The 25,695-nt window shown below is 37.4% G+C and overlaps 6 protein-coding genes across 7 annotated transcripts in view; all 6 read right to left on the bottom strand.

Annotated features, from left to right (window-relative positions):
* LOC111975417 (homeobox protein Hox-D3a) overlaps nt 1-13,263 on the bottom strand; it is a 40,393-nt gene extending 27,130 nt beyond the window's left edge. Inside the window, exon 1 of the mRNA XM_024003745.2 lies at nt 13,073-13,263. The gene's annotated coding sequence lies outside the window, so the exon portion shown is untranslated. The remainder of the gene's footprint in view (nt 1-13,072) is intronic.
* LOC111975465 (homeobox protein Hox-D9a-like) lies at nt 20-1,246 on the bottom strand. The gene is made up of 2 exons (XM_024003778.2): nt 647-1,246; nt 20-344 (listed from the first exon to the last, which is right to left on the bottom strand). The coding sequence occupies exons 1-2, from the start codon at nt 1,203-1,205 to the stop codon at nt 100-102; spliced, it is 804 nt and encodes a 267-aa protein (XP_023859546.1). The 5' UTR covers nt 1,206-1,246; the 3' UTR covers nt 20-99.
* Nucleotides 3,714-6,027, bottom strand: hoxd10a (homeobox D10a). The gene is made up of 2 exons (XM_024003756.2): nt 5,194-6,027; nt 3,714-4,462 (listed from the first exon to the last, which is right to left on the bottom strand). The coding sequence occupies exons 1-2, from the start codon at nt 5,927-5,929 to the stop codon at nt 4,188-4,190; spliced, it is 1,011 nt and encodes a 336-aa protein (XP_023859524.1). The 5' UTR covers nt 5,930-6,027; the 3' UTR covers nt 3,714-4,187.
* hoxd11a (homeobox D11a) lies at nt 9,988-12,262 on the bottom strand. Of its 2 annotated transcripts, none has more exons than XM_024003770.2 (2): nt 11,421-12,255; nt 9,988-10,744 (listed from the first exon to the last, which is right to left on the bottom strand). In XM_024003770.2, the coding sequence occupies exons 1-2, from the start codon at nt 12,037-12,039 to the stop codon at nt 10,512-10,514; spliced, it is 852 nt and encodes a 283-aa protein (XP_023859538.1). In that variant the 5' UTR covers nt 12,040-12,255; the 3' UTR covers nt 9,988-10,511. The 2 variants fall into 2 exon arrangements, with proteins under 2 accessions (XP_023859538.1, XP_070303598.1); XM_070447497.1 differs by having other exon boundaries at nt 10,590-10,744; nt 11,417-12,262.
* A 2,797-nt stretch (nt 13,264-16,060) lies between the features above and the next one.
* Nucleotides 16,061-17,879, bottom strand: hoxd12a (homeobox D12a). Its single transcript, XM_024003685.2, has 2 exons — nt 17,275-17,879; nt 16,061-17,048 (listed from the first exon to the last, which is right to left on the bottom strand). Exons 1-2 carry the CDS (start codon nt 17,843-17,845, stop codon nt 16,810-16,812), a joined length of 810 nt encoding a protein of 269 aa, XP_023859453.1. The 5' UTR covers nt 17,846-17,879; the 3' UTR covers nt 16,061-16,809.
* A 3,075-nt stretch (nt 17,880-20,954) lies between these two features.
* On the bottom strand, nt 20,955-22,371 carry LOC111972181 (homeobox protein Hox-D13-like). The gene is made up of 2 exons (XM_023999077.1): nt 21,703-22,371; nt 20,955-21,377 (listed from the first exon to the last, which is right to left on the bottom strand). The coding sequence occupies exons 1-2, from the start codon at nt 22,289-22,291 to the stop codon at nt 21,118-21,120; spliced, it is 849 nt and encodes a 282-aa protein (XP_023854845.1). The 5' UTR covers nt 22,292-22,371; the 3' UTR covers nt 20,955-21,117.
* Nucleotides 22,372-25,695: the final 3,324 nt, after the last annotated feature.

Genomic DNA, 25,695 nt, shown 5'->3' with positions numbered 1-25,695 from the left:
CAACACAAAAATGCATAGCTTAAGCTCCAACCAAGGTTTTATTCTAAGTAATCACAACAATATGATACATCAAAAGGCGAGGGACTACACCCAGTCTAGTTATAAGTGATCCTTACTGCCTCTCTCTCTGTTCATCTTTTTCATTTTCATTCTTCTGTTCTGGAACCAGATTTTGACCTGCCTTTCAGTTAAATTGAGAATTCGAGCAACTTCGTATCGTCGATCTCGTGTCAAATACATGTTGAAGAGGAATTCTTTTTCCAGTTCTAGTGTCTGATATTTTGTGTATGGACATCGCTTCTTCCTTGTTGAACGTGCATGAATCCAGTTTGCTGCAGGGTTGTCTGGAGAAGAGAGGGGACAAAGTTGAAACTCACATGAGAATAAGCAGGAAAACTAAATAAAATAGCAAATACAAGCATCGGAATTTAATTAAATACTGTATATTTGTACAAAAGACTGAATTTGTGGATCGAATTATTATCACACTTTTGTGTTAAATACCCACTTTACAGCAGTGGGTAGTTTTATTCGGCCCGTGGTTATGAGCTAGACACTTTTATAGGTTAGTAAAACCTCCAGTTTTACACACCCAGCTCCTACAGTTCTTACGGTTGTAAATCAAGGGGCAATTCCGTTTACTTACTTGGGTCAAGTTGTTGTTGTTGTTGCTTCTCTTCTTTAGGCTCGCTGTGACTCGACATATCACTGCCAACGCTCTCTTTGGTTACTTTTTCTGGGCATTCGGATACTCCACATGCGTAATCAGGGCCAGGGTCGACCACCGGAGTCTCTGTCTCAAAAGTGGCACTCTCAGTCCTTTTTGGTGGTAAACTTTCGGGCTTGGTTCCATAATGCCGACTGTTAGAGTGAAAGCCGGAGAAAGAAACGTTAGAAATTGGGTCTATCCAGGACCGAACATATCTGCTGTCTGCTGCGGAGAGATGGGACTGGTGGACGTAAGGATGGTAAATCCCTGACACTGCGGCAGTGGACTGCGTGTGAACAGAGGACCAAGACCCTGGGAAAACGGCTGACTTGGGTGCAAAACTGCAGGAGGAAAAATCTGCATTGTCCCCAACACCTGATGGCCTTGAGGTCGTAGTGTGCGGACCCTGGATAAAACGCGCCCCGTACACATCCTCCACTTCATGCCCCATTATAGAGTCCACATAATAGTTACTTAGAGTGCTACTGGTCGACATTTTTGGATCCCTTCGTAGTCATATAAAAGGTTACACTGTTACGGAAACCTTCCCTCTGAACAATCATAGTATTTTTGCTGGCTTAATCTTCAGGGATTGGTTACATGAATCACGTGATCATATTTACCAATACAGTGAGTAAATCAGTCCGCTGGTAACGGTAGGCCTATCTTTAATTTGCCTATTTATTCAAGAGTGCCAATAAAATCAAATGTTTGAGGAGAAACAATTTAAAACCTTAAGAAATGCTGTGTTTCTGGGCCTTTTGAATGTGCATACGGTTGAGGGCGGTGCCGGACTATTTTTTTTTACGTCAACAGATTAATACACACATTTATTTCACAACCACCACTCAACATTGATGCCACAGCATATTATGCATGTAAACTCTTACAAGATATCGTCATAAGGTATGTCATACACTCAATGCTTGTAAAACATTTTATAGACTTCTAAGTTGTAAGTCCTCGTAAAATAAATGTAATAACATGCTGTAAAATAACGAGACACCATTTCCGCACCGACTCTGTTTTGGAATTGTTAGTTTTTATTAAACGAGGAGTCACTTTCACTAGTTTGGTTGGTCTTGTAAGTTTGAATCAGGAAGTATTATTTGTATACAAATTGTATGTATCTAGAGGAGAGCCATAGGCCTAATGCTTTTATGATCAATAAAATCTTTATGAGGTGCGTTTGATTATACATTAATGTGCCCTTAATAAAACGGACTCTTGGCGCAACAAAGTGGATCTGTGCAGAGTAATGTCTAAAAATCTAGATTTAAGAGGGCCTTTTAGGTTTTCTTACTTTTGAGAACACATAACTTCTTGATTAGGCTATTAGTCGACGACTCACCCCAAGAGCATTGGAACTAGCCTACTTTTTGCAAACTCCCATCAAGACACATATACAATGAATAGGCCTAGAAACGTAAATAAAATCCATAAACCGATTTATTTAAAATCCATGGTCAGGATGGAGCAAAAACAACGAGCAAGAAGGAACAGAACCACACTGGTGAGCTGCCAATGAATTTGTGCTTGAACGTCATTAGGTCCATACACGCTATAGGGACCCGCTTCGTCAGCGTTAACTCGAGAGACATAGCATATTATAGGTCTTGTTATAAGACAGTATAAGGGCTCACATATGCTTATAACACGTTATAGAGCATTAGCCTATACCTGAATGCTTTAAGTAAAGTGTTACCAAACGAATGATGCGGCCAAGACGGCCAATGTTAAATAAAACCATACAATCGTTGTTGTTGGTGGTGGTGGTGTGTGTGTGTGCGTTTCAGCATTCATTCATCTGGACATGAGGGGGTGATGTGTGAGTAAAAGTGAAGCAGAGGAAAGCGGAAAATAGAAGTACCGAGTTCAAATAGTCTGCACAGATAAAGAGCTATAAACTTGGGTTGGACTGTACACAGTGGCTGAAGACACGTCTACTACTGGGCAAACTAATATGCTATTATAAGCCTACAAAACAAAACATCTCATGACGTTTAACTGCATCAACATCAGCAACATTTTGAATCATGACAGAATGTTGCGGCAATATTTTATTTCAATTATTACTGTTTTTAATCAGAAGTAAACATTATTGTACGCTATATATATATATGATCAGAGCCTTATATTTAGGTGGTATGTAAACATAACCGTTTTGATCAAAAAAGCTATTTAAATAGGCTATTGTTATAGGCCTATCCCTCTACACACTTAGAATAAATTGTTCTATATAGAAACCCTAATGAACCGTTTTTCTAAGAGTGTAGTGCCTTTATAGTAGAATGTATCCAGACGCCAATGGCTGTTTTGTAGGTTGATTAGGAACCTTCCCAGATCCGTGTAAATATTGTAACATGTTAGCTACATAGCTATATAGGGCATTATTGGATATTAGTCTTATTTTTGTGTATTTGAATAGAAGTAAGTATAAATGTGTATTTTGTGTATTTGAATAAGTTTTACAGTCCACGAACGCCAATTAGATACCTTATTCACAATCAACAGCTAAAATTACTTAACTTTACAGGCTAACGTTTCTTTTTCATTACAGTCAAGTTGCTAAAAGCTAATTGAAAATAGTCCTAATAACTAATTCATGATAAATATAATAATAAAAAAATAATTCAATAGATAATAACTTTAGGCCTTATAAGATCATTTGAAAATAGCCGGGGCGAAATTATGTTGAGTATAGCTTAACGCTAAAATTGAGATGCTTCATATTGGGACCCTGCACACAGGCCTAAAGATAAAATACTTATATCGTTATTAGACTTGTTTTTCTCTTACTTTTCATTTACTTTGATTCTAGCACGATAACAATTTGAAGCTACGGATCAGTCCCTATTAATTTTAACGGAACTGAAAGAACGTTAGGGCATATAGTGTACCAATTCCAGAAATAGTGCTCTACTTTACTTTAATTTATTTCTTACACATCTGCCTTGATGAAAAAGCCTTGTCTTACTGCAAAACAAAACACTGAAATAAGAAATGACATTTGACAATCAATTTATTGCAGGATACATGCCACAAACATGCATAAGATGTACACCCATTTACATTGCTCACCACATTTATAATACAGAAACGTTAATAAGATTACTTACGATTCAGCTGACGGTTTGCGCTTAACTCTTAAACGAATGTTTAACTATTCAACCACTATTAATGTGCTTTCATGTCCGAAAAAAAAGATCTTACAAACAATTCACCGTGACTTCCTTAGACTCAATCAAACCAAACAGTCCAGTAATGAATACCTACTATATTTTAATAATTTAAGATCTAGCCTCCTGTACCCTGTGATGAAACATTCAAAATACACAATGCGTCACAATGTAAATGAGACAAAAATAGCAATTACAGTCACAGTTTCAGTGAAAAAAAACAAAAACAAGTCCAATGCTGCCACAGCACTACTTTGAAGAGAGAGGAAAGGGACAATAAAACAAGCATGTAAGCATGCTCACGAAAAGGTGAGATTTGAGGTAAGTTCCCGAATTCGGTTTTCCCTGCTCATTTTCTTGAGCTTCATCCTGCGGTTTTGAAACCAGATCTTGACTTGCCTGTCGGTGAGGTTGACGCCTTTACTGATCTCTAGACGGCGCTCTCGAGTCAGGTACATGTTGAATAAAAACTCCTTTTCCAATTCCAGCGTCTGGTGCTTTGTGTAGGGGCATCTTTTCTTCCTTCCACTTTTTGCAGTCAACCAATTGCTCGTTGGAGGGTCAGTTTTGCTGTCTGAAATGAAATCAAACCAACAAATGTTTTAACATGGCAAAATATGAAACTATCACAAATATGTTTTCACTAGTCAAACAGCTCTGGTCAGAATGATAGAACGCTTCAATTATATTGATTTAGTTTTAGCCTGTATGAGTATTATTGGTTAGTAGTCGTACTCTGCTACTACCATGTTGAAATATTACAGGCTGTAAACTATAACTAACAACACCTGCTCTAAATTACACGACTGAGTTTTTAGACCAAAGTAATATTTGACATGCATATTAGGCATACTGATGAAATCCACTACAGTACACATTTGTTAGAGCCTAGAGTATTTCTGTATTATAATTTCGGAGGAAATTGATAATCACAACACCGAGGATGAAGATACAAAACAGACTACAAGCCTTATGTCTACTAGATGTTAATAATATGGATTACACTTCAATAAATAAATACACTTTTCCCAAATAACATTTACCCAACTATAAAATGGAATCTTCTGTTTTGCTACAATCAACAAAGAAACACATACATTATAAATATAGAAAAATATAGAAGAGAATAGACCTCAATGCAAATATGTGCGAGTCGAACAGTTTCCTGTAGCATTTTACTGCAACCTGAGTAAGGCTCTCATTAAACATTACGACTTTAGGGCTGTTTGTGTTTTATATTGGCTTTTATGATGCTGGAGCGTTCATATTACACCATGACACGATTCATCCTTGTATTGTACCTACCTTTCGCTTCCTTCTTTGGCAACTCTGGGCTGGAGACTGAAGCTTCAGTGGAGCAATTCTTCTCCTCCTGCGCGCTCGACTTTGGATCCGGGCTTTCCGCGGGGATGGGTGTCCTGCTGATCTCCCGGTTATGCGGTATATCAGCCGTTTTCTTTTCCACTTCGACAAAGGAAGACAACTGCGGTTTGGGAGTAATTCTGTTGAGCTGCATCAATGTGGTGTTTGGACTCGTCATCTCGTGGCCATAGTCCTGGTGTTTCCCACTCGCGTAAGTTTGGCTCAGTCTGAAATAGCCCGGAACAGGGATCTCGGGGCCATCAACTGAACACGATTCGGGGATTATATTAGAATATACAGGGACATCGGACGAGTTGACCTTTGCTATCTTGTCTGAATACATGCAGTAATTACTCTCCTCCTTAATGTTTTGTGAAAATGTGCAATTGGGCATCTGGTTGGATGGTTGCTCTATTCTGCAAGATCTATTCGGATCTGTCCAGTTATCAATTTGAGGTATGTAAGAGTGGACATTCATGCCCATATTTTGGTGGTTGACGTCCCCTCGTTTACCGAGAGACGGCAGGAGTCCACAGGTTTGCATTCCATAAGTTCCCATTTCTGCACCGGACGGCATGTACATGTTGCTGCTGGAGTAAAAGCTGTCTGTTCTGCAAGCGCCAATCAACGAATCAACTAAAAACGTATTTGCAGCAGGAGAGCTGTTGGGAAAGGACATTTTTGGAGAAGTTTTAAAAAGGAGAGAGATGTTCTTTGTAGGCTGACATATCTAGCACAACAATCTCCGTGTTGCTCAGGATGCCTCTCTACCACATGACAAGCTCACCAATGAAATTTGAAAATGGCCTTGAGACGCAGCCTCTTTTCCCATCACATGGACGAATTGACTCATGACTGGGAGGCAGACGTGGTCAACAGCGACACCTAGAACACGGACTTGAAATTGATTCCAAGACTGACAAAGGACATCTTGAATATTTAGCCTGTTCTCTTTGCTTGGCATGAAACAAAATCAAAGCTGATGTGCATGGTCTTAACCTGAAAATAATGTACAGTTGCATCAAGCTCCAATGCCCATACCTTGACCACTTTGAACACCTTTAACACAATTTAAGTTCACGACCAATAGGTAATCTACTCACTTTTATAGGCTATAGAACTACTAAAGCCAATGCTTTGACATTAACTAAAATAATGACGGTGTAGTGATCGTAATCTAATCCTAACTGAAAAGAAAAATCAATTTACAGGAGGTAATTAAACAATTACAACCAAAATTAAAAGCAAATATGGCTATTATAGGCCTATATTTTTTTTGTTGTCATTGGATTCTTAATTAAACAGCGTCTGGTTTAAGTAGGATGTTATTCTTTAAAAATGAAAATACAAGGAAAGCCTACACAGAGGTGATATCGATTACCCGGTTCTAATTTTTTCAGAACAATTGTAATAGCCTTTGAATGCCTGCTCTGGGTATGGCGCACTTAGTTTCTTTGTGACCTATATGACGGAATAGGAAACTAATGCGTTTTAATAACAATCCACTACAGCGCTAAACATACACCTATTCTCAATTCATCATCTCACATCGGTTTAGCAGGTCCACGTTTTGAAATAGGTAGATGATGTGGATTTTTTACCCAGAGAAATAGCAATGAATGAACAAATCAACAAGTATACATAAACCGATTATTTGCTGAATAATACTACTAATTGTATTTAGAGGATGCCATTAATGACACGCTGAATAGGCCTACCTCAATGAGCCAAGTTTGTGCACGTAGATTTACTAAAGAAAATAAATATGGGAGGAAAATATCAGCCTATAGATTATATCTAATAGGCTATATATTTATATGTGGCCTATGTACATTTGTTTCATGATGTTTCTTTAAATTTAAGCATCGATCTTTGTAAATGAACCTATGATACCCTAACATGCCTGTAAAAGAACCCAAATACATGCACGCGTAAGGGGAGCATTGTTTTTTAAACATGATTTCAACAATGAGAGCGCGAGTGCACATCCAAGGACGTCCAACACTAGCATAGCCCTACGTCTGAAGCTTAACCTTCAAGGTTGTAGGCCAAAACAATGCTTCAGGTCAACCCTAATATGAAGATGCCTCAGAAACACGTTTGAGAAATCTAACATATAAGCTCGATCGAAAGAAGAGTGAGAAAGATGTCAATATAAGGAATTAATTAGAAGTGCGATATATAGGCTGCTTCAATATATGTCTAAATGAACAATAGCCTAAAAACAGAATTTGCTCTCCAAAATATTTCTGAAGTTATAAATGTCCTATACGGATATACATGCCAAATGGTCAATTACGCAAAAAAATGCAGACATACAATATGCTTCTATTAAACGTAGAAAAGGAAAAAATCACGTTTTAGGACACGTTACGAATTCACCAGTGTGCCATGTGTTGTTTTTACCTCCAGGAATACAACATCAAAACCATCCAGGTGTTCTGACCGTGATTATAGGGCCTTTAATAATTCAGCAAATAATTCAGTAAAATATAAAAACCCATGGTCTATTCAACATCTTAGGTTTACACATCCCATTTTAAATCATCCTTTTACCCTATCAGGTAACATCGGTTGAAATGATTAGACAACATATTTACTAGATAAGGCTTAACGGCCGTCCAAATCAAAATAGTTTAATGCATCGATAATGCACACGATAATTTCAGTCTAACCAGGGTTGATTGAGGAATCCAGATAGGTCATGTGCCTTATTCCATCATTTAACAAGTATTTAATTACTTTAGGGTTATTTGGAATGGAAACCAAGTTTAACCCAGCAACATTTCAAGTCATGTCCAATATATGCCAGGGTTAAGTTGGACTTGGTGTCTTCTATAGGCCTATGATATACAAATCCACATAGTTAAGGCTACTGTTTAATCCACTTTAAAATGGTGGCGTTAGGAACAGTGATGGTGCCCCTTTGATTGCAATGCATGGAATGCATGAACGAAACAAAGTCTGCTTGGGCTATTGTGTTTTTAATTTTTTTAAATGAAGCTACGTTTACCAGAAGGAAGCCAAGTCAAAAAAGACAGCCAGATCACCGAACATATGCTATGTTCTATCACCAAACCACAAACAAGAACATTTACAAGCCTTTCAATAATATTCCAGACCACAGCTGTAATTCAACCTATGTGTGTTTTCATGAACAAACTCAGACCGAAACTTGCTACACGTCTGCCCTCGTGTGGTTAGAATAGGAACGAGCATTCACCATGTCTGCACAATGTTTTTTCCCAACTAGGCCTATTTATTGAACCAAAAACCCAATAAAAATGTTCAATCAAAAGACTGACTGATATGTGTGTGTTTGTGACTTATTTCCTACAGCTAGGAACACAATTCGAATGATCAGATACACTAACATGTCCAACATGGCATGCCTATTAGACCACATAGGCCTACATTCTTCATCGAAAAGAAAATCATTGCGCGATGCTAAAAGTGAAAAAGCATTGGTCACAGAAATATTTAGGCTTATTTAGGATGACACACTGGTCGACTGGTTCACTTTTAGTATACTGCAGTGCACTGCCTTACTTTGTTAAATTCTAACACACGAGGGACCTATCCGTGGATTCGAATTAAACCCTTGATTATGACACATATTTTTGGTTTCAGTGTTGTTACTTAAGCTAAACTATATTATACTCTTGTAAGACTGTTGAAGTCGTGCGTAATGCTACCACATCAGAAGATTGCGGATGATTTCATGAATATTGCATAAAGGCTAAATGTAATGCAACATCTTAATTGGTTAGTATGTAGAAGACAGTTATCAACTTCAAACAAGAAACTGTATCCCTGTATCTGCTTACTTTTCATAAAGGAAAACTCACTGCTTCGCAGCCATATTGGAATCCTACTGCAATGCAGATATCATTCAGAAGGCGTCGTTTCTCAAGACATCAGCCCAAAGGCGCCTATAGCCTAGTTATTTAAAAAAAAAGTGATAGGGGACGACATTGACGTTATACGGGAAATTCAAAGGCAGGAAAGAACATTTATTAATTCAATTAACAATAGGCTATTTGATACAAATAATTAAAACAATTATAATAAATACACCACTTTTTTTTTTAAAGCTGCCAAATCAAATCATAGGCCTTGTTAGGTATGGGTTTTCTTCGCTTTCATGGTCTTGCCAATTGAAGTTAAATATGAAAAATATATACTATAAAGACTTATATAACGTAATAGATCATTTTGGTCGTGTACATTTTGCGTTCCTTTAAACTCAATAGCCTGACAAGTAAACAGTAGCCTACTGCATTCTTCTCGACTATTTTGGGGTAGGGCCGCATTTGGAGTGGCCAGAGGGTCCAATAGCCCCCAATTTAGACATTTACAGCTAGTTTTTAGTATACTGTCTAGACGGTTCAAGGTTTAGAAAACCGCCTAAGTGTAAGACAAAATAAAGGGAATAAAAGGTCTAGTCTAAACTTTGAAGTTGAAGCAAGTAAGAGACACTACTGCTTGGCTACAATAACAGGAAATTCGCTGTATAGTCCTGTGGCCTACTGATATAACTACTAGTGCCAGTGCAATTGGTCCTTTACAAATATATCAGATTGCTTTGACAAGAGCATCTCTATAGTGGAGTATTAAAAACCTTGTTGAATTGTATGAAATTATGCATAACTTTTTTTCGATGCCAAATGTGGATCCTGACCAAAGTTATACGAAATTAGTTCGTTGTGATTGCAATTATATGAGGTAACGCATAACTACATTTGCCATGTTTACTTTATTTTGATATCACATAACCACAATATACATCACATGCGTCTACTAAATGCATACACAATTCTACTATTATAAATTACTTATTGTAGTCTACTTGATTGATTAATCTACTCAAAGTACGCGTTGCTTACTGCAATATTTTAGAATCCCCCAAACGCCACCATGTAAACTTAAATAAATAAAAAAGATATGCATAGCCTAGAGATTATAATTAATTAGTATAATGATATACAAATGGACATTATGACGAGGTCTCCTGGATGATTTCTTCACTGGATTGAATCTTATTTTAAATAACAGGATTCATGTGTTCATTGAGGTAAGTAAGTGGCAGATGCCAAGAGCCTTGCATAGATAGATCCAGTCTGTTTGCAATGTTCATTATGCTGTGCGGTGTTTCACCTTCTGTTGTTTTGATAGATTATGAGATGTCCCCCCCAAAAAACAACTCTTTATTCAATCTGTTGTGAAGCATTTAGCAACTATTGACTCCAAATGCGTAGGGTTCAGAATAAGGGATTCCCAGTGAAATACTGAAGCCGGTCCCGGTTGAGCTTTTTCTCTTTCATTCTTCTGTTCTGGAACCAAATCTTCACTTGTCGATCTGTCAGGTTTAACATCCTTGACAACTGGAGCCGCTTCTCCTTGTTTATGTACACATTGAAAAAGAATTCTCGTTCAAGTTCTCGGATCTGGTATTTGGAGTAGGGGCATCTCTTTTTTCTGGACTTTGAAGAACCTAAACAAAGACAAAACATTTTATTTACGACAAATATGTAGTACAATGTAGTTCAGATCAAAGTTGGCTCAATGTTAGTCAGTAAAGAACATAATTAACAAGTTAGCCGAGTGAAAAGATGATCGTCCCGCATGCATCCACAAACACACAAGCAGATATGCTCGTGCACGCGCGAGTGAGCGCGCGCGCGCACACACACACACACACACACACACATTTTGAGTCCATGTCTGTCCTACACGGTTATTCTCGAAGTTATAGGTAAACCATTATTATGCAGCCAAAGAGAACCTCTTCCCATAGCCTAGGCCTATAGCCTACGTAGGCTCTCCTCTATCTCGAATATTGCAGCATTGCCTACCTCTCTGTTTATATCATTATTTTATTACTTTGTAAATGCATTGTCATAAACAAATAGGCCTAATAAACATGCTTGCATTGTAATTTACACCATGCAAGCGAATCAGAGAACTTTAATTAATTCAGAAAACACAACACATCAGAAATATTGCAGTACAGCTCACCTAAACTGCCTTCCCATCGTAAATATTTTAACAACAGAAAAGTACATCTTATTGGGGTATATAAAACCTTTGCATGCTTATAAAGGGGCACATAAAATCGGACCGACAAAAGTAGTGGACTTACTATAACCCCATTTAATGCTTGTACCTACTTGGGCCGTTGTTCTTGTCCCCAGCGCAGTTTGATATCGAATAACCATCTTCGTCCATGTCCTCAGTTGGGTCTCGTTTAGACTCCTCAGATGTAGGCCTATCTGAAGTCTGTTTATTACACGCAGCATCTCCGGGGAGACTGGAGTGTGTCTTTTGTTTTGAGTCGTCAGGGTTGGGCTTCTCAGAGTTAACAGTCTCTAAGAACTGATCGAACCCTTGTGGAAGAACCCCATTTCGGCCGACATTTGTGAAGAAATTGCATGGCGAGCTCGTACCGCCGTGATGGCCGTACAAGGAATCATTTTTGAATATCATTTCCGCCCTGTTCGACGACTGGATTAAGTCTCGGTGCATTATCTCGTCCGTTGAATAGTAAGAAGCGTAATTGCCCCTGTAATGCCATTTGTTTGAGTGATCCAGTCCATAGTCTCTGAAAGACACTTCTCGAACAGGTTGGACTTGAGCTATGTTGGAAGAATAAGGAAAATTTATTTGACACGAAGTAGTCTGGGGTAAAAACGAGGAGACTGAAGAAAAATCAGGCGCCGAAACGTAATATGTACAACTCGGTAAATACATATTTGACGCACAGTTGCCACGCTCATCGTACTCCGCCATCTCTCCCCTTCACCCTTTTGCTATAGCGAAATAGAATTGGCAGCTTGAGTGTGTTAAACTTTGTCTATCTATTGCACCATAGGCGCGTGGAAAGGACCCGCGAGGGAGAAAAAATCGGAAACGTAGGCTGACGTGCAATTCATCTTTATCGATTCTCGAGGTAATTGTGTCATGTGATCCGGTTAAGGAATTACCATATATCAATATCAGTCATTAAGAACTGTCTAGAGCAACTCATGTGAGCGCACACGACAGTTCATTGGTTGCCTGGATTCAGAAGCAACTCCTATGTAGATCTGCGCTCGCCCTCCGAAATAGACATTACTAAACAATCCCTGAGATATTTCATCAATGGGTTATTGCAATAGAATTCGAGTTATAGAATGACAAACTCACAACTTTGTATGTATTCCATGCAAGCCCTATATGTGCGCACTATTATGAAAGTATGACATTTATGTATCATGGTAGTTGAATACATATTAAGAAATACTTGTAGTTGACCTCCCCTTGGAGTCCAAGTTAAAGGGCACAGAATGTTCCCTCGTGCACAGTCTACTTCGCATCCAAAACTATACTCACAAATTTAACATTAGCCTACAATTACGCACAAGTTACGCGCGTAATAACTTGGACGGATAGATAAAACAAACGTACATTTTTAACGCTCGTGCCTCAACAATACAAAAACAAATGCACAAAATGCACCAAAACAATCTTCACAAACCTAATCTCAAATTATATTACATAATCCACATAGGATACCAAAAACACAGAAAAGGTGAAAGGTAGAAAAGAAAAACATGAAGAGAATGAAAACAAGAAAGAGAGACATATAAAGACAACTTAATTATAGAGAAAGATTAGGACTATGTGGGGGAAATATACTTTTCTGATTTCAACATCAACTATATTTTGACTCGCTTCCATTATATTTCCAGGCCCTATATTTTCTCCGAGCATTCATATTTTTTGTATTTTCCGATTTCAAAAACATCCAGGCCTGACAAAGGGATACATGGAAATTCTTTACCTGGTTGTTCGCCCCAAATCCAGAATCGTTCATTTTCCTCGTACATATGTAATTAGTGGTTCTCCGGATAAGATCTTCCAAAATGTAAATTAAAAATAGAAGCGTCATCAGCATGATTGGCTGCAGGAAGGCTTTGCACTGCCAAGTACAAAACATCTCTGCTGGCTTTGACCGTCTGCGGTCTGAGACGATGTGCACCAAGCAATCACCAATAACGTCGGCACTCAAATCATTTTATTGCACAGACAAAAGGAAGTGTTCTAGTTTAAGTGTATCTTGTAGCTGTTGGAGGAAAAACACTATGGTGGGTGGCGATTACTTTGTGCTTTAGACATTTTGAAACCGTGGCCTATGTCTAGTCTACTTTCAACACTATTTTAGAAGATAGTCTACAGGAGTTTAATTTTCAAGTTACACCATTTTTCACTTTATAGAAATACATATGCCTATTACATAATATAAATAACGTGAAAGGGAAGTAAACAGTATAGCATTCACCATAGCAAATCCCTAACTAATTAGATCTGTAATTGTGGGCCCAACGTCCCATGTTCTATTACATCCCTAGTATTATTTGCACGGATAAAAATCTACACACAAAAAAATCTACGTTTCTTTCGACAGGAACACAATACAGAATTATTTTTTTGGGGCACTAAAAGTAACAAGTTATATATTTAGATCCTCAAACCCACAGGAAAAGCATAGTAGGCTATAGCATATATAAATAACCCTGCGTGCAACCCTGAGAACAATAATAACACATGATGTTTGAGCGTTGCTGTTTGGACTGAAAAACTTGGCCCAAATGCAAATGTTTTTGTAATGACACGTTTTCCCCTCAGTCTCCCCGAAATGCGTTTAGCTCGTGTTATTTTTCTATATAGTGTACTACAGTGAAATATTCTCAATCTTAAACACACAATGAATGTGAAAAAACACTTGATTATATTATCATTATTTCTATTAATCTTCCAGTGAAAAATAAACCGTGAAACACACGAGTTAATACAATGTTAAAAAGTAATTACGCACAAATTACCCAGAAAGAATTCCCAAAAACTAGGAGCTACACAAAGAGCAGAGAGTACTGTACATGCTACCCATGTACTAACTATATCAAAACAACATTATCTAGTCCTATACTACCAACAGTAGCATAATGCAAAATAAATTGCATTGGCAATGAGTACAGGTTGGTTGACAACGCAACAATGAGTAACCTGCAAAACGGTCCTTGTAGACAAAATGGGCGATTTGGGCCTTGTTTTCACGCCCGTCTCATGCGGATGTGTCATCAAATAGATAGATTCCTTCTTGCAAATACCACGTCTTTAAAGCACACAAAAACAAAAATAATTTGATTGTTGTTGTTTTCATGCCAAAACGAGTTTGAGTGCGTATTTTGCAACGCAAGATTACACACTAACTTGACCTTAACTTTGTTTTGGCGCCCTCCTATCTTGAGAGCATGAGCAGACGTCATCTGGCAGAGTTCTCATAAAAATACCTTGCTGGACCAAAAACCCACTCCATTCCCCTTTGATCGCTTTAAAACAATGGGATTGTAAACTAGCTAAATATAATTTCAGAGTCATAAGGTAAATAACGGAACATTAACAACAAATGTTTAGCTATAGGCCATTCTGAAGCACTTCAAGCGCTTGTGTGCTTTGGGAATAATGGTAGATTTTTTCTAACAGTTAGGCCTATAGCCTCCTGCGTCCCTGATAGCCAACCAAAGATGACAATATATCCAGTGATGTAAAGCACTCAAGTAAAAATACTTTAAAGTACTAATTAAGTAGTTTTGGGGTGTATCTTTACTTTACTATGTATATTTTTGACCACTTTTACTCTGCCTCATTCCTAAAAAAAATGATGTAGGTTTTACTCCATACATTTTCCCCGACACTCAAAAGCAGTCCTTACATTTCGAATGCTTTGAAGGATCTGACATGGCAGAATCTTTAAAAACAAATGCTTAATTTGTAGATGATGTCTGAGTTTTTAAGTGTGCCCCTGGCTATAAATAAATTAGAAAAACAAGAAAATCGTCCCATCTGGTTTCCTTAATATAAGGAATTTGAAATTATTTATATAAATTATATATACTTTTACTTTTGATAGTTAAGTATATTTTAGCAATTTCATTAACTTTTTATACTTAAGTAGGCTATATTTAAAACCAAAAGTCTACTTAGAATTTTACTCAAGTAGTATTGTACTGGGGGACTTTCACTTGGGTCATTTTCTATTGAGGTATCTTTACTTTTACTCAAGTATGACAAATTGGTATTTTTTCCACCACTGAATATATCCTACAAGTTACGCCCTCTAAAACCCCAAAACCATTTATACATTTAACAATCAATGAATTCATGTAAGGTAGGCTATTAAATTGAATATTTACAAGCAAACAAAACGGTAAAGATCATAGGCTAAGGAGTGAGAGCGATCATATTCAGTAAGTAGTCAATTCCTGTAGGTCTGTTTCGGAATAGCCTAGCCTGTATGTGTCGATGTGCCGCTTGAATAAATAGATAATACAAACATGTAATCGTAGCAGTAGGTACTGCGGTATACTAAGTGGAATCCACATAGGCCTAACTATGCAGTAAATTATACCCTACGTGTACGTGCTGGACAGATATGATGAAATAGCACCACAAGTGTTATAGTGGCATTTTGAGCAATGTATGTAGCCTCAAATGTCAACACAAATGTGCACATGTACCTGCATGTACATGTACACCAAGTCGTCATGGAATTGTATGCATTGATGTAAAATATGTAGCTTTTCGATATAACGTCGATACCAATATCACACATGATATGTGCCAGTAAACTGTTCTAATTATTCATAAACTGGACCCCCAATGCAGTTATAGGCCTACAGAGAATACTAGAGCCACCCAAGCGCTTTGAATGCAGCAGAAAAATGGAGGCTGCATTATGGACCATTACGCAAACTCAAACACACAAAAAAACAAGACAAAAACACATTTATTGTGTTGAATTAGATAGACATGCAAACACATTTAAAAAAAAAAATCCAAAACACATTTCATGGTTCATTTTTCCACCGACAAAACACGAACTTGAGCTTGGACGAGCAATTGTGAAGGCCTAGTAGCAGGACTGATCACAGATATGAGCAATATACATTTCTAACCATATAATCATTGTGTATTTCGTCAATACAATAAGCCTACATAACTTATACATGTATTAAGATTCAATTATAAATAACATTCATGTCCCAGAAACAAATCAAATAAATGAACGCTTGCATAGCTGACTTAAATGTAAATGTAAATGTAAATAGCTTACCTATATTAAAAACAATCATCCATTGACATGACCATACCTTATTATACGCTTAGATATAGTGTGTGAGTCGTTGAATAAAATCATTAGGCCAAGAAGTATCCTATTGACCTAAATCGCATGCTTTACAAACACTCAAACACAAGTTCAATACGTGACTTTCAGAAAATAAATTATGCTTTCTTTATCACCAACTAACTAATAATACAAGGCCAAAAGTAACAACAATTCACAAGCTCAGTTGTTTGTATAACCATCCAAAATATACAATAAATCGTTCTTAAAATTAAAAAAAATTATAGGCCTATAACTATATTGCCAAGATCAGTGGCTCAGGACAGAGGTTTGAAGTGGCTGCGCTTGTCTGAACCGAAGCCACACGAGGTCATTATCAAGACCCAAGGCTGTCAGTACATGGAAAATGCATGGTCACGCATCATCAGCCTCTTCTTTTTCATTCTGCGGTTCTGAAACCATATTTTGACTTGTTGATCACTCAAGTCCAGTCTTTCAGAGAGTTCCTTCCTTTTTTGCCTGTTTATGAACTCGTTCATCATATATTCGTTCTCAAGTTCAGCGAGCTGTGGCTTTGTGTATGGTTTTCTCTTTTTTCTGGGTTTCACTTGTGAAGAGCACCAGGGTGCATCTGGAGAAAGAAAAAAAACAGTCCTTAGCAACTTGTGGATACACTTGTGGATCTCCCACACTTGGTAAGAAAATATATATATATAATTTCGAGAATCCAGAAGCATGCAGGCATGGTCTGCAATTATCACTGTGTAAACATAAAATATAACAAAACAAGAACTATGATTTGGAGGTGAAATAAATAGTCTCGACATACAGTTTAGAAACCGTTAGAAGTATCTTACCATGAGAAAATGACGCCCTGGCACCTGCATTACTTGAAGATGGTTGAATTGTGGGAATTGAATTCGCCGACTGCTTGAAGCCGGCGGCACTTGCCTGGTTGGTGGGATTCAGTTCGTGTTGTGCACCGGAATTATGGGACCGTCTGTCCAAGTTCGAAAATTCATATTTCGAGCTACCGAAATTGATAACTCCATGTTCACCAGAAAAGGCCTGCGCATGTCTAGCAGGTTCTTCTGGCTTGTGGTTTACATCCTGAAAGTAGTATTTATTGGACTCGTCAAGTGGTCCCTTGTTGTGGTTGTTGGGATTAGTATTTACAGGCACTGAATTGGATAGAAACGGCGGAGAGTAGCCACTGAAGGCGCGGCTCTGAGGCGGAGATGTGCACGAACTTGGGGAAGTCCACGGGAGCGAGCACACCTCTCGCCTGTTGTAGGAAATCTGATGCAGCCCAGAGAGATGAGCTCCATTGCCCCGCAGGTTGGAAAAATATAACGACTCCGGGGTAGGAAAATTCAACAGAGAACCAACATAGCCAGAATTCAGAAGATTGCGCTCACACATTTCCATGGAGCTCTCTCAAACGCTTCTTACAACCCTTTTTAGAGACTCCTAATGAATAAAGGGAAGGTAATTGTTGATTTGCTCATACAGTGTCACGTGATATGCAAAACATGTTGTTCAGTCCCACCCTTGGCCTTAATACTGCAAGGCAAGATATTCCACAAGGTAATGTTATGCAAGAGTAAAATAAAAAATGCATAGCCTTATATGAGAAATACAAATGAGAGTGTTATTCTCGTAGAGAAATTATATACAGAATCGTCAAATGGAAAGGTGTTGGTTAGATGGCTCTATCAAAATCAAAGAGACCGTTTTCAATGCCAATATATTATTATAAGGTACTGTTGCTAGGTTTCTGAACTATGATGATACTGATTATTGTTATAATTGAAAAACAATTGGCTATATGTTCAATGCAAGACAATGTAATTTACGCAAAACATGCTCAAGTTGAGAGATAATATAGCTAGCCAGGCTGGTTTATGTGAGGTGACTAAGATTTAGCTACAATTATAAGGCAGCAGTGTAAAAAAAAAAAAACATTTCTATAAAATAACCAAGATTAACATAGACATATGGATAGTTTTCTGTGAAGGCTATTCCTAAAACAATCTATAGGGCTCACAAGTCATTGACGATTGACAGACAGGTATGGTTGCTACAAGTCCAATAACCACCACTATATTATAGTCTATGCAGTATTATTTTTTTCATACAATCTCAAAGCAATAATACTAATCCCACTAACGAACGATTCGTCCCCCATTCACAACTCATGGATATAGGTCTACACATACCCCTCTACAGTTTAGTAACAGTTTAGTGTATAGAAAAGTAACACAAAAAAATAGGCCTGCAATGTTAAAACAAAACGGTAGCCTCGCATAGGCCTACCTTTAAATGAATTGCTTCTGAGAAGACCATAGTATGATAACGAACGAATAACTATATTGGAAATAATAATAGATAGCCTACTATACTCTTATTTAGCCTACCCTTTGTGCCATCTGAAAAATACAAATTATGTTTGGGCCTATACGCTATGAATCATTTTTTATAAATAAAAAATTATATGAACGGATTTTTTGTTCACACTTTTAAATAATAGGCTATTATCTCTTGACAATATAGCCTACAGTAAAGACATTTCCCCTTTTTATACTTTTAATTTACAACCCTGGTTATAAATATGTAAGCAACTGGATTAGACTAGCCTACATAAATATATATATTTTTATCAATTTCACCAGATAAATTACTAGCTTCCTGATTCCTATAATATCGATATTAGCATAGCATACTCTAAACAATTGTTTTCATACTGGCCTTTGACACATATCTAGATCAGTCATCTTACCTAGGCTAACTAATACTTATCCTTTAGTTTTCCCAGCAAAGCTAGACAGTCAGGATCTTCGGACTCGAGAAATGACATTTGTAAACGCTCCGTCTCCGGAAAGAAAGGCGACAGCGTGGCCTCCCATCTTTTACGAGTCTAGTAAATTTAAGAATACCCTAAAACGACATTCTTTTTAGCCACTCATAGAAACTGAGGACCAAAATATATCGTACGCATATTGCAAAAGCCAACGTTTTACTGAAAGCGTTTCATATTGGTATAGTTCAAGGTCAATGTCCAGAGAGCTCAGATTAAGCAAAAACAAGTCCAAGTGCATGTTTGGTGTAGTTTCTTGGCAGAGGCGATTGTTCACTGATTAAAACAAAGAATCGCCTCTGATGTCCTTTCTTGAAAGATAATGCATGCAACTTTTGATGTGGGTGGATCACTCCCGTAAGATAATAGCCAACAGCACTAAAACTTAAGTTCAGACGTATGTTTTATATGAACTCTTGTCGTTTTCTGTGCCTCCGTGGGTGGGTAAATATTGCGCTCACACCAAATGGTAGGTTGTTATATTTTCATAAAAAATGTCCCCAAACCGACTATGATTTTTCAGCATATAGAATATAACGATTTTCAATCAACTTTGTTCATTTTATTCGCAATAAAATTGTTTTTCAATTCAGTTATTTGTTTTAAAGAAAATCCCTCTTGTGGAGAAATTGCGTGCTGAAACCAGTAGATGGCGAAACAAGTCCATGAATAGTTGCAATTGTATCATTCATTCCTTTGAGTGAGAGCATAGTATTTACAATAGGTCAGAATGAAAATGTATATAACATTGTCATAAACAATGATCATGAAAATGTTTTGATTGATTGATAGATTAGATTGATATAGACCTTAAGCCTACCTACTGATAAACACCCGCAGTTCTAGTGGAATTATGGAATTGGTTCCCTCGCGATGGCCTACATACCGATATGACTTTCTCTTAGAACCTATATAGTAGCCTATGTGTAATTAGTAAGACCTGATTGTAAACATTCAGCTAATTCTGCGTGGTGGAAATGTCTCCTTTGAGTTGAATGTTTGCTTTATATCCGTTACACAACATTCTCGTCGACAAATAAAATATGACTATATATTTGAAATGATATGATCAAATACGGGCCTAATCGCACAACTTTAAGTAGGCTTACGTGCAAGTATATAGGCCTATAGGACTGCATACCCTCACAGCCACATTGCTAAAATTGGAATGTTGTTAGACTATATACATGACAAGCACACTTAGTGTTTAAGAACGGACTTGATACGTCTTAGAAATATGAGGAAAAAAACAATGATTGTCGGGAAATTATTATATTTTATTGGCCCAATCATACCTAATTCACCATTTGCTTTGGCAAACATATTTTACCTTATCAACACAAATGTACGTAATTGTAGGACTAAATGTGGGGTCACTTTTTCGAACAAGCTTTGACCTTGAAACAAATGTATCCATAACGGAGATTCTCCATTGAGAATCACTGTCAATAGAGATTCTACATTAAGAATGTTTTTTTTGTCCAGGACTAGGCTTAATCTTTGTCTGGGGAAACGGACCCCAAATGTAGACCAATCTTTAAAATACATATAGGTGATATGATATTCTTACAATATACTTGGAATTTGACCTACATAACCCAACCCAGGCCTATAATTTCAACAAAAAAAGTTTAAATAAAGAGCAGGAAAAATATTTTTTCAGAATTGCACAAATACAAATTCAACATCAGAATATATGATTTAATATAGCTCTAAACAATTGACAGCAGCTCAGTCTATCAGTCAGCACACATTATAACACACGAATATAAATATTTACCAAAATATTGTGAGACTAATACCTGAGACAATTCAGCATTTCATAAATGGTGAAATTAAAAAATCAAGAGAAAGTTTCAAGGTCTCTATCTTTTGATATAAGCTTCTTGTTTTTGACACGACGATTTTGATACCATATTGTTACTTGTCTCTCAGACAAGTTGGTGGAAGAAGCTATCCGTTGTCTTTTCTCCTTGGTAATAAACTTGCAAATGGTGTACTCTCGTTCAAGTTCCTTGAGCTGTAGTTTCGTGTAGGGCACCCGTTTCTTCCTCCCACGTCGGTATGAAGTGCAGACATCTGGCTGGTTCATTACTGCTTCCTCTACACAAGTATGGAACAAGAAGACAGTTCATGTTTCGAGAAGACGAAAACAAATGACCACTAAACGTAATTTACAGTTAATAGTGTGGTCTTTATGTGTAGGACGTTTTCTGACATTTTTTTTTTACATAGGCTACTTAAAGTTACATCGAAAGTCATAATATTTGATTCGCAGTTTTTTTTCTCAGGCTAATGCATAGACTTTGTTTATTATTCTTCTGGATTCCTCGGTTGGGCTAAACTGAACAAGTCAATTAAAAACAGACTAAAATTCAAGTGGGTGAAATAATAGTTCAAAGAAGAGGTTACAGAAGATATAACCTACCTGTGAGGGATGACTTCCAGAATTGTGAGCCTTGCTTCTGTTCTCTGGCATAATACAGCGGATTGCTCCAACTATTAGCCCAGTTCAATTGCTGACAGTCCTCATGCCTCGGATCTCCAGGACCAGCCCTTGTCACAACAGGTACATCAATGTATCCAGAGATTCTCGGGTAAAGACCCGTGTAGCCTTGGTAAACATTTCCAACGTCTTTCAGTCTGGACTGCATTTCACTGCAGTGTATGTTGGAACTTGAAAACCCGGAGAAATGCATTGGTTTATCTGATGAGTGTCCAGATAGAGACGCCTGAGAAGTTGGTTTCATCACACCCTGTTGGAATAGATTGCTGTCGGGGATTGTGCAACCATAACAACTGCTCCCCAAATGACAGTCAAATGTGAGTGACGCATTTCTGGCTATTGTAGAAAGAGGTGAATATGGTTTAAGAGATTCTAAGCCAAAAGAGTTTGGTTTGTCCGAAATTGTGTATACCGTTACTCCTGGTACAGACCGGCTTGGGTTAGTCCTGGGAGCAGAGGAATAAAAACATCTGCGATGGACAGAAGTGATATTATCTCCCAAACCCTCCATTTCAGTTTGACCAACTGCCAATGCAACTTTTCTCGGTGAAAACCTCACATAGTCCCCTCAGATCCAGAACATATTGCTTTGCAGTGCATGAATGCAAAGCAAGGATGAATACAAATAACCCTTTCGTTTTTTTGTTGCCTGACTGATTACAGAACTGTGACAACTAAATGTGGTTGGTCGGTTGCTTTCACGTGACATGCAAATATATATTGTGGTTTTGTTTTGGGCAAGAATGTTTGTAAAATATAGGAGAATGTTAAACATATAACAGCATACGCAGGATTCCAAAATGATCAATGAAAGAAAAAAACGTCAATACATTTGAATATCAAATAGGCAATGCTTATAGCGTCAAAAAATGTCTTCTTAACAACGGTTTTGTTAACAAATATAACAATAGCCAATGTTTTTGTAACAATGTCAGCTTTTATTTCACTGAAAATATAGGCCTACAATTCCATTTATAATGTTATAGTTGCCAACTCCTGATATTTTCCCACGGGTGAACCAATCCAATCATTTTCACGGGTGAAATAAATCCTAAATTGAACAAAAGAACAAAACCAGAACAGAAAAAACGGACATTATTATCTGACAACGCATATCTGTATACATATGCCCACTTGTTAAACATGCAGGGAGGAGTCTACTTTTGAAAACTGTTGCAGGCTTTGTATCGACTTCCTTAGTTATTCTTGAAATGTTTATATCAACATATTTGCATGTAATTATAATGAGAAACGTCACTATGGTATATTTAAAATAATTCCATAATTTAGCAATATAGGACTTAACACCTTTTTAACTTGTTAAATACAATTAATGATTGTTATAGGCTACAATGATCACATATAGGCCTTCACATTTTTACCACTAATAATATATGTTTAAAGTGGCTATTGGATGTAGTTTTCTTTCGTTGGGGGTAGTTTTCTCCTACTCCACAAACCATGGTGCCAACATTTGATTGAAATAGGAGTCTAACAAGAATATAAGTCTACCACTCCTCTATAAATAGGCCCATATTAAAAAATTCTAGTAATATAATCATGTCCTTTAAACAATTATTGAATCCTTATACAAACCTTGCCATTCATGTCACTATATAATGAATAATCAGCTAATCATTTAAATTAAGTCTTAGAAATGAATTTAGGCAATATACAATTTCAGTAGAAACCAGTACCCTAGGCCTAAGTCTGCTCAAGGTTACACCAAATAGTAAATAGTCAATAAATAGTCAGTAAAGACACTCAACTGATTCAAAAGCCTATTGACAAATTAGCACAAAATGGAAACGCTATTGCACTTGAACATCACTCTTGAACTTGCTGTCTGGACTTAACAATGTAGGCCTGATGGTAGACATTTCCCCCATCTAAAAGCCTGTGGACACACAAAGTTGCATTTTTCAAATAAAGTACACTCTTAGAAAAAAGGTTATTTGGGGTTATATATAGAACCTTTCGGTTATTTTGACGAGATGAAAGAACCCTTTACTAAAAAAGGTTATATATATTAACCTGAAGGCAAAGAGGCTTGAGGGTTCTATCCCTTTCCCAGAGTGCAATGTGGATTTAAGCCAACAACAGAAAACAGGAGCTAACACAGTCACATCAAACTCTGAAATGACAGCTAACTAGCTGCATTTTCACTTGTTTTAGTCGTTTTTTTTTAGCATTGTCAGGTATATCCATATTGATGCATGATTTCGCCTGGTCAGAAAAAAGGCTAGCTGTCTCGTCCGGAAACAGGCAGGGGGAGATCGAAATCATATTTTGCAACATTGTTGCCGAGGTCTAAGTGGCAGAAAGCAAGGTTCATACAAACCTCTGCTGTTGCAAACTAAATGCTACATAGAAGCAAGTGGAAATAATGCGTTTAATAAAAGTATACACTCTTAGATTAAAACAAAAATAATGGCGTTCTATATAGGCATCAACGGCCATTCCAGCATGAAGACGCAGGAGCAAGGTTGTTGCAAATACCCTACCAAAATGCACGTCATTTTTTACATTTATTAAGTTAAGCAAAGTTGATTATTTAATTGAAACACATTGGGCCATAATCATATAATGAACTAAAGGCTAGGTAGATAAGGTTATTTCAGAATCAGCTAATGCTAGACAGGAAAAAGCTTATGGGATAGGCTACTTTAATTAGCCACTTCAGAAGATAGCTAGCTAGCTATTACAAATAAATGTACATGTTTGTTATTGAATATGCCAAATAGAGCTATAGACTACAGCATGACATTGTCAATTGTCTAATTGTTATTTTATTTCAGAATTTCAGTGTTGAGCCAGATGAGGGCAGATGTTTCATGAAGACATTACTGTTGCTGACCTCTGTTGCTGTTGCTGACCTCTGTTGAACGCACGTGGTGGGCAGTGGGCTGACTGAAAGGAGGTACGTAGCTATCTAAATTATTTATAATAAATTATTTATAATAAGGTTTGGTGATTCAATAGCCTAGTTAATCATTAGCCTACATTACTTTTAAAATACTATCTATGTTTTACTGTCTGACAGTAACCCAACTATCAGAGGCAGAGGATCTCTCTTTCTGCTGCTGCTGACAACAACTGCATGTAAATTGTTCTTCTACATCCTAATAATTATACTGTATCTGCGTAGCATTTTGTCTTCATTTTAGCAGATTAACTCATGATTTTGCTCCTTTTTTCTTCTTCTTAGGAACCAGCCAGGCAACAACCCATAAGCTACTGTAGGCGTACTGTTCTGTAAAGAAGTCTGCCAGAGTTGGTACCAAGATTGACATAGGTCATCATTCAAACAAAGATCCCTCCCTGGCCATCAGTGCATATTTCCAAACTTCAGTATGTTTGCATAGATGCGGTAAAGATGTCAACGGAACTCGACCAAAACAATGGAAATGCCATTAAAACGCGTGTGGGAAAGATGCTGTGGGGGAAAGATCCCAAATCTCCTCATTGCCCCCCAGGGGCGTCATGCACCCCAAAACTCTGAGTGGGCACAAAGTAAGTGAAGATGACTGGGGGGTAGTCAGTAGGGGGGCTACGCCCCCGGTCCGTAAATTTGAGAATTTTGCATTTTTCAAAAACCTGAAACAGCTTCTTCCTGCAATCTAGAGTCATACTCATTCGATTTAATTCTATGTAAAAACATTTTTTATATTTTTCTGCATATCTCTGCATACCTCTTGAGCTGTCTGTATCCTCCTGATGGGTGGTTCTTTTTTTTATTTTAAATAAACTAAATATGCTTCTCTGCATCTCTGCTGAAATCTGGGTAAAAGATTGAAAGGAATGTGTCTTATTCAGTACATTTAGTTTTTGCTTGCTTTTATAAAGTCTACCAACCTTGCCAGCAGGCATGCCAGCTAAGATAGAGTAGCTAGCTTGTCTAACTAACTTGATTGA

Source organism: Salvelinus sp. IW2-2015, linkage group LG2, assembly GCF_002910315.2.
Source record: "Salvelinus sp. IW2-2015 linkage group LG2, ASM291031v2, whole genome shotgun sequence".
Taxonomy (NCBI): domain Eukaryota; kingdom Metazoa; phylum Chordata; class Actinopteri; order Salmoniformes; family Salmonidae; genus Salvelinus; species Salvelinus sp. IW2-2015.
The sequence above is the reverse complement of the archived record's forward strand: the minus strand, read 5'-3'. Positions and strand labels throughout refer to the sequence as shown.

Bases quoted from the DNA above. Each gene is read 5' to 3' on its own strand.
- LOC111972181 (XM_023999077.1), bottom strand. From the start codon at position 22,291: ATGGAGGGTTTGGGAGATAATATCACTTCTGTCCATCGCAGATGTTTT. The intron at 21,378-21,702 runs GTAGGTTATATC...ATACTTGTGTAG, and splicing joins CTGGAAGTCATCCCTCACAG to AGGAAGCAGTAATGAACCAG.
- hoxd10a (XM_024003756.2), bottom strand. From the start codon at position 5,929: ATGTCCTTTCCCAACAGCTCTCCTGCTGCAAATACGTTTTTAGTTGAT. The intron at 4,463-5,193 runs GTAGGTACAATA...ATTTCATTTCAG, and splicing joins GCCAAAGAAGGAAGCGAAAG to ACAGCAAAACTGACCCTCCA.
- hoxd11a (XM_024003770.2), bottom strand. From the start codon at position 12,039: ATGGCGGAGTACGATGAGCGTGGCAACTGTGCGTCAAATATGTATTTA. The intron at 10,745-11,420 runs GTAGGTACAAGC...GTCTTTGTTTAG, and splicing joins GGACAAGAACAACGGCCCAA to GTTCTTCAAAGTCCAGAAAA.
- LOC111975465 (XM_024003778.2), bottom strand. From the start codon at position 1,205: ATGTCGACCAGTAGCACTCTAAGTAACTATTATGTGGACTCTATAATG. The intron at 345-646 runs GTAAGTAAACGG...TCTCTTCTCCAG, and splicing joins ACAACAACAACTTGACCCAA to ACAACCCTGCAGCAAACTGG.
- hoxd12a (XM_024003685.2), bottom strand. From the start codon at position 17,845: ATGGAAATGTGTGAGCGCAATCTTCTGAATTCTGGCTATGTTGGTTCT. The intron at 17,049-17,274 runs GTAAGATACTTC...TTCTTTCTCCAG, and splicing joins CAGGGCGTCATTTTCTCATG to ATGCACCCTGGTGCTCTTCA.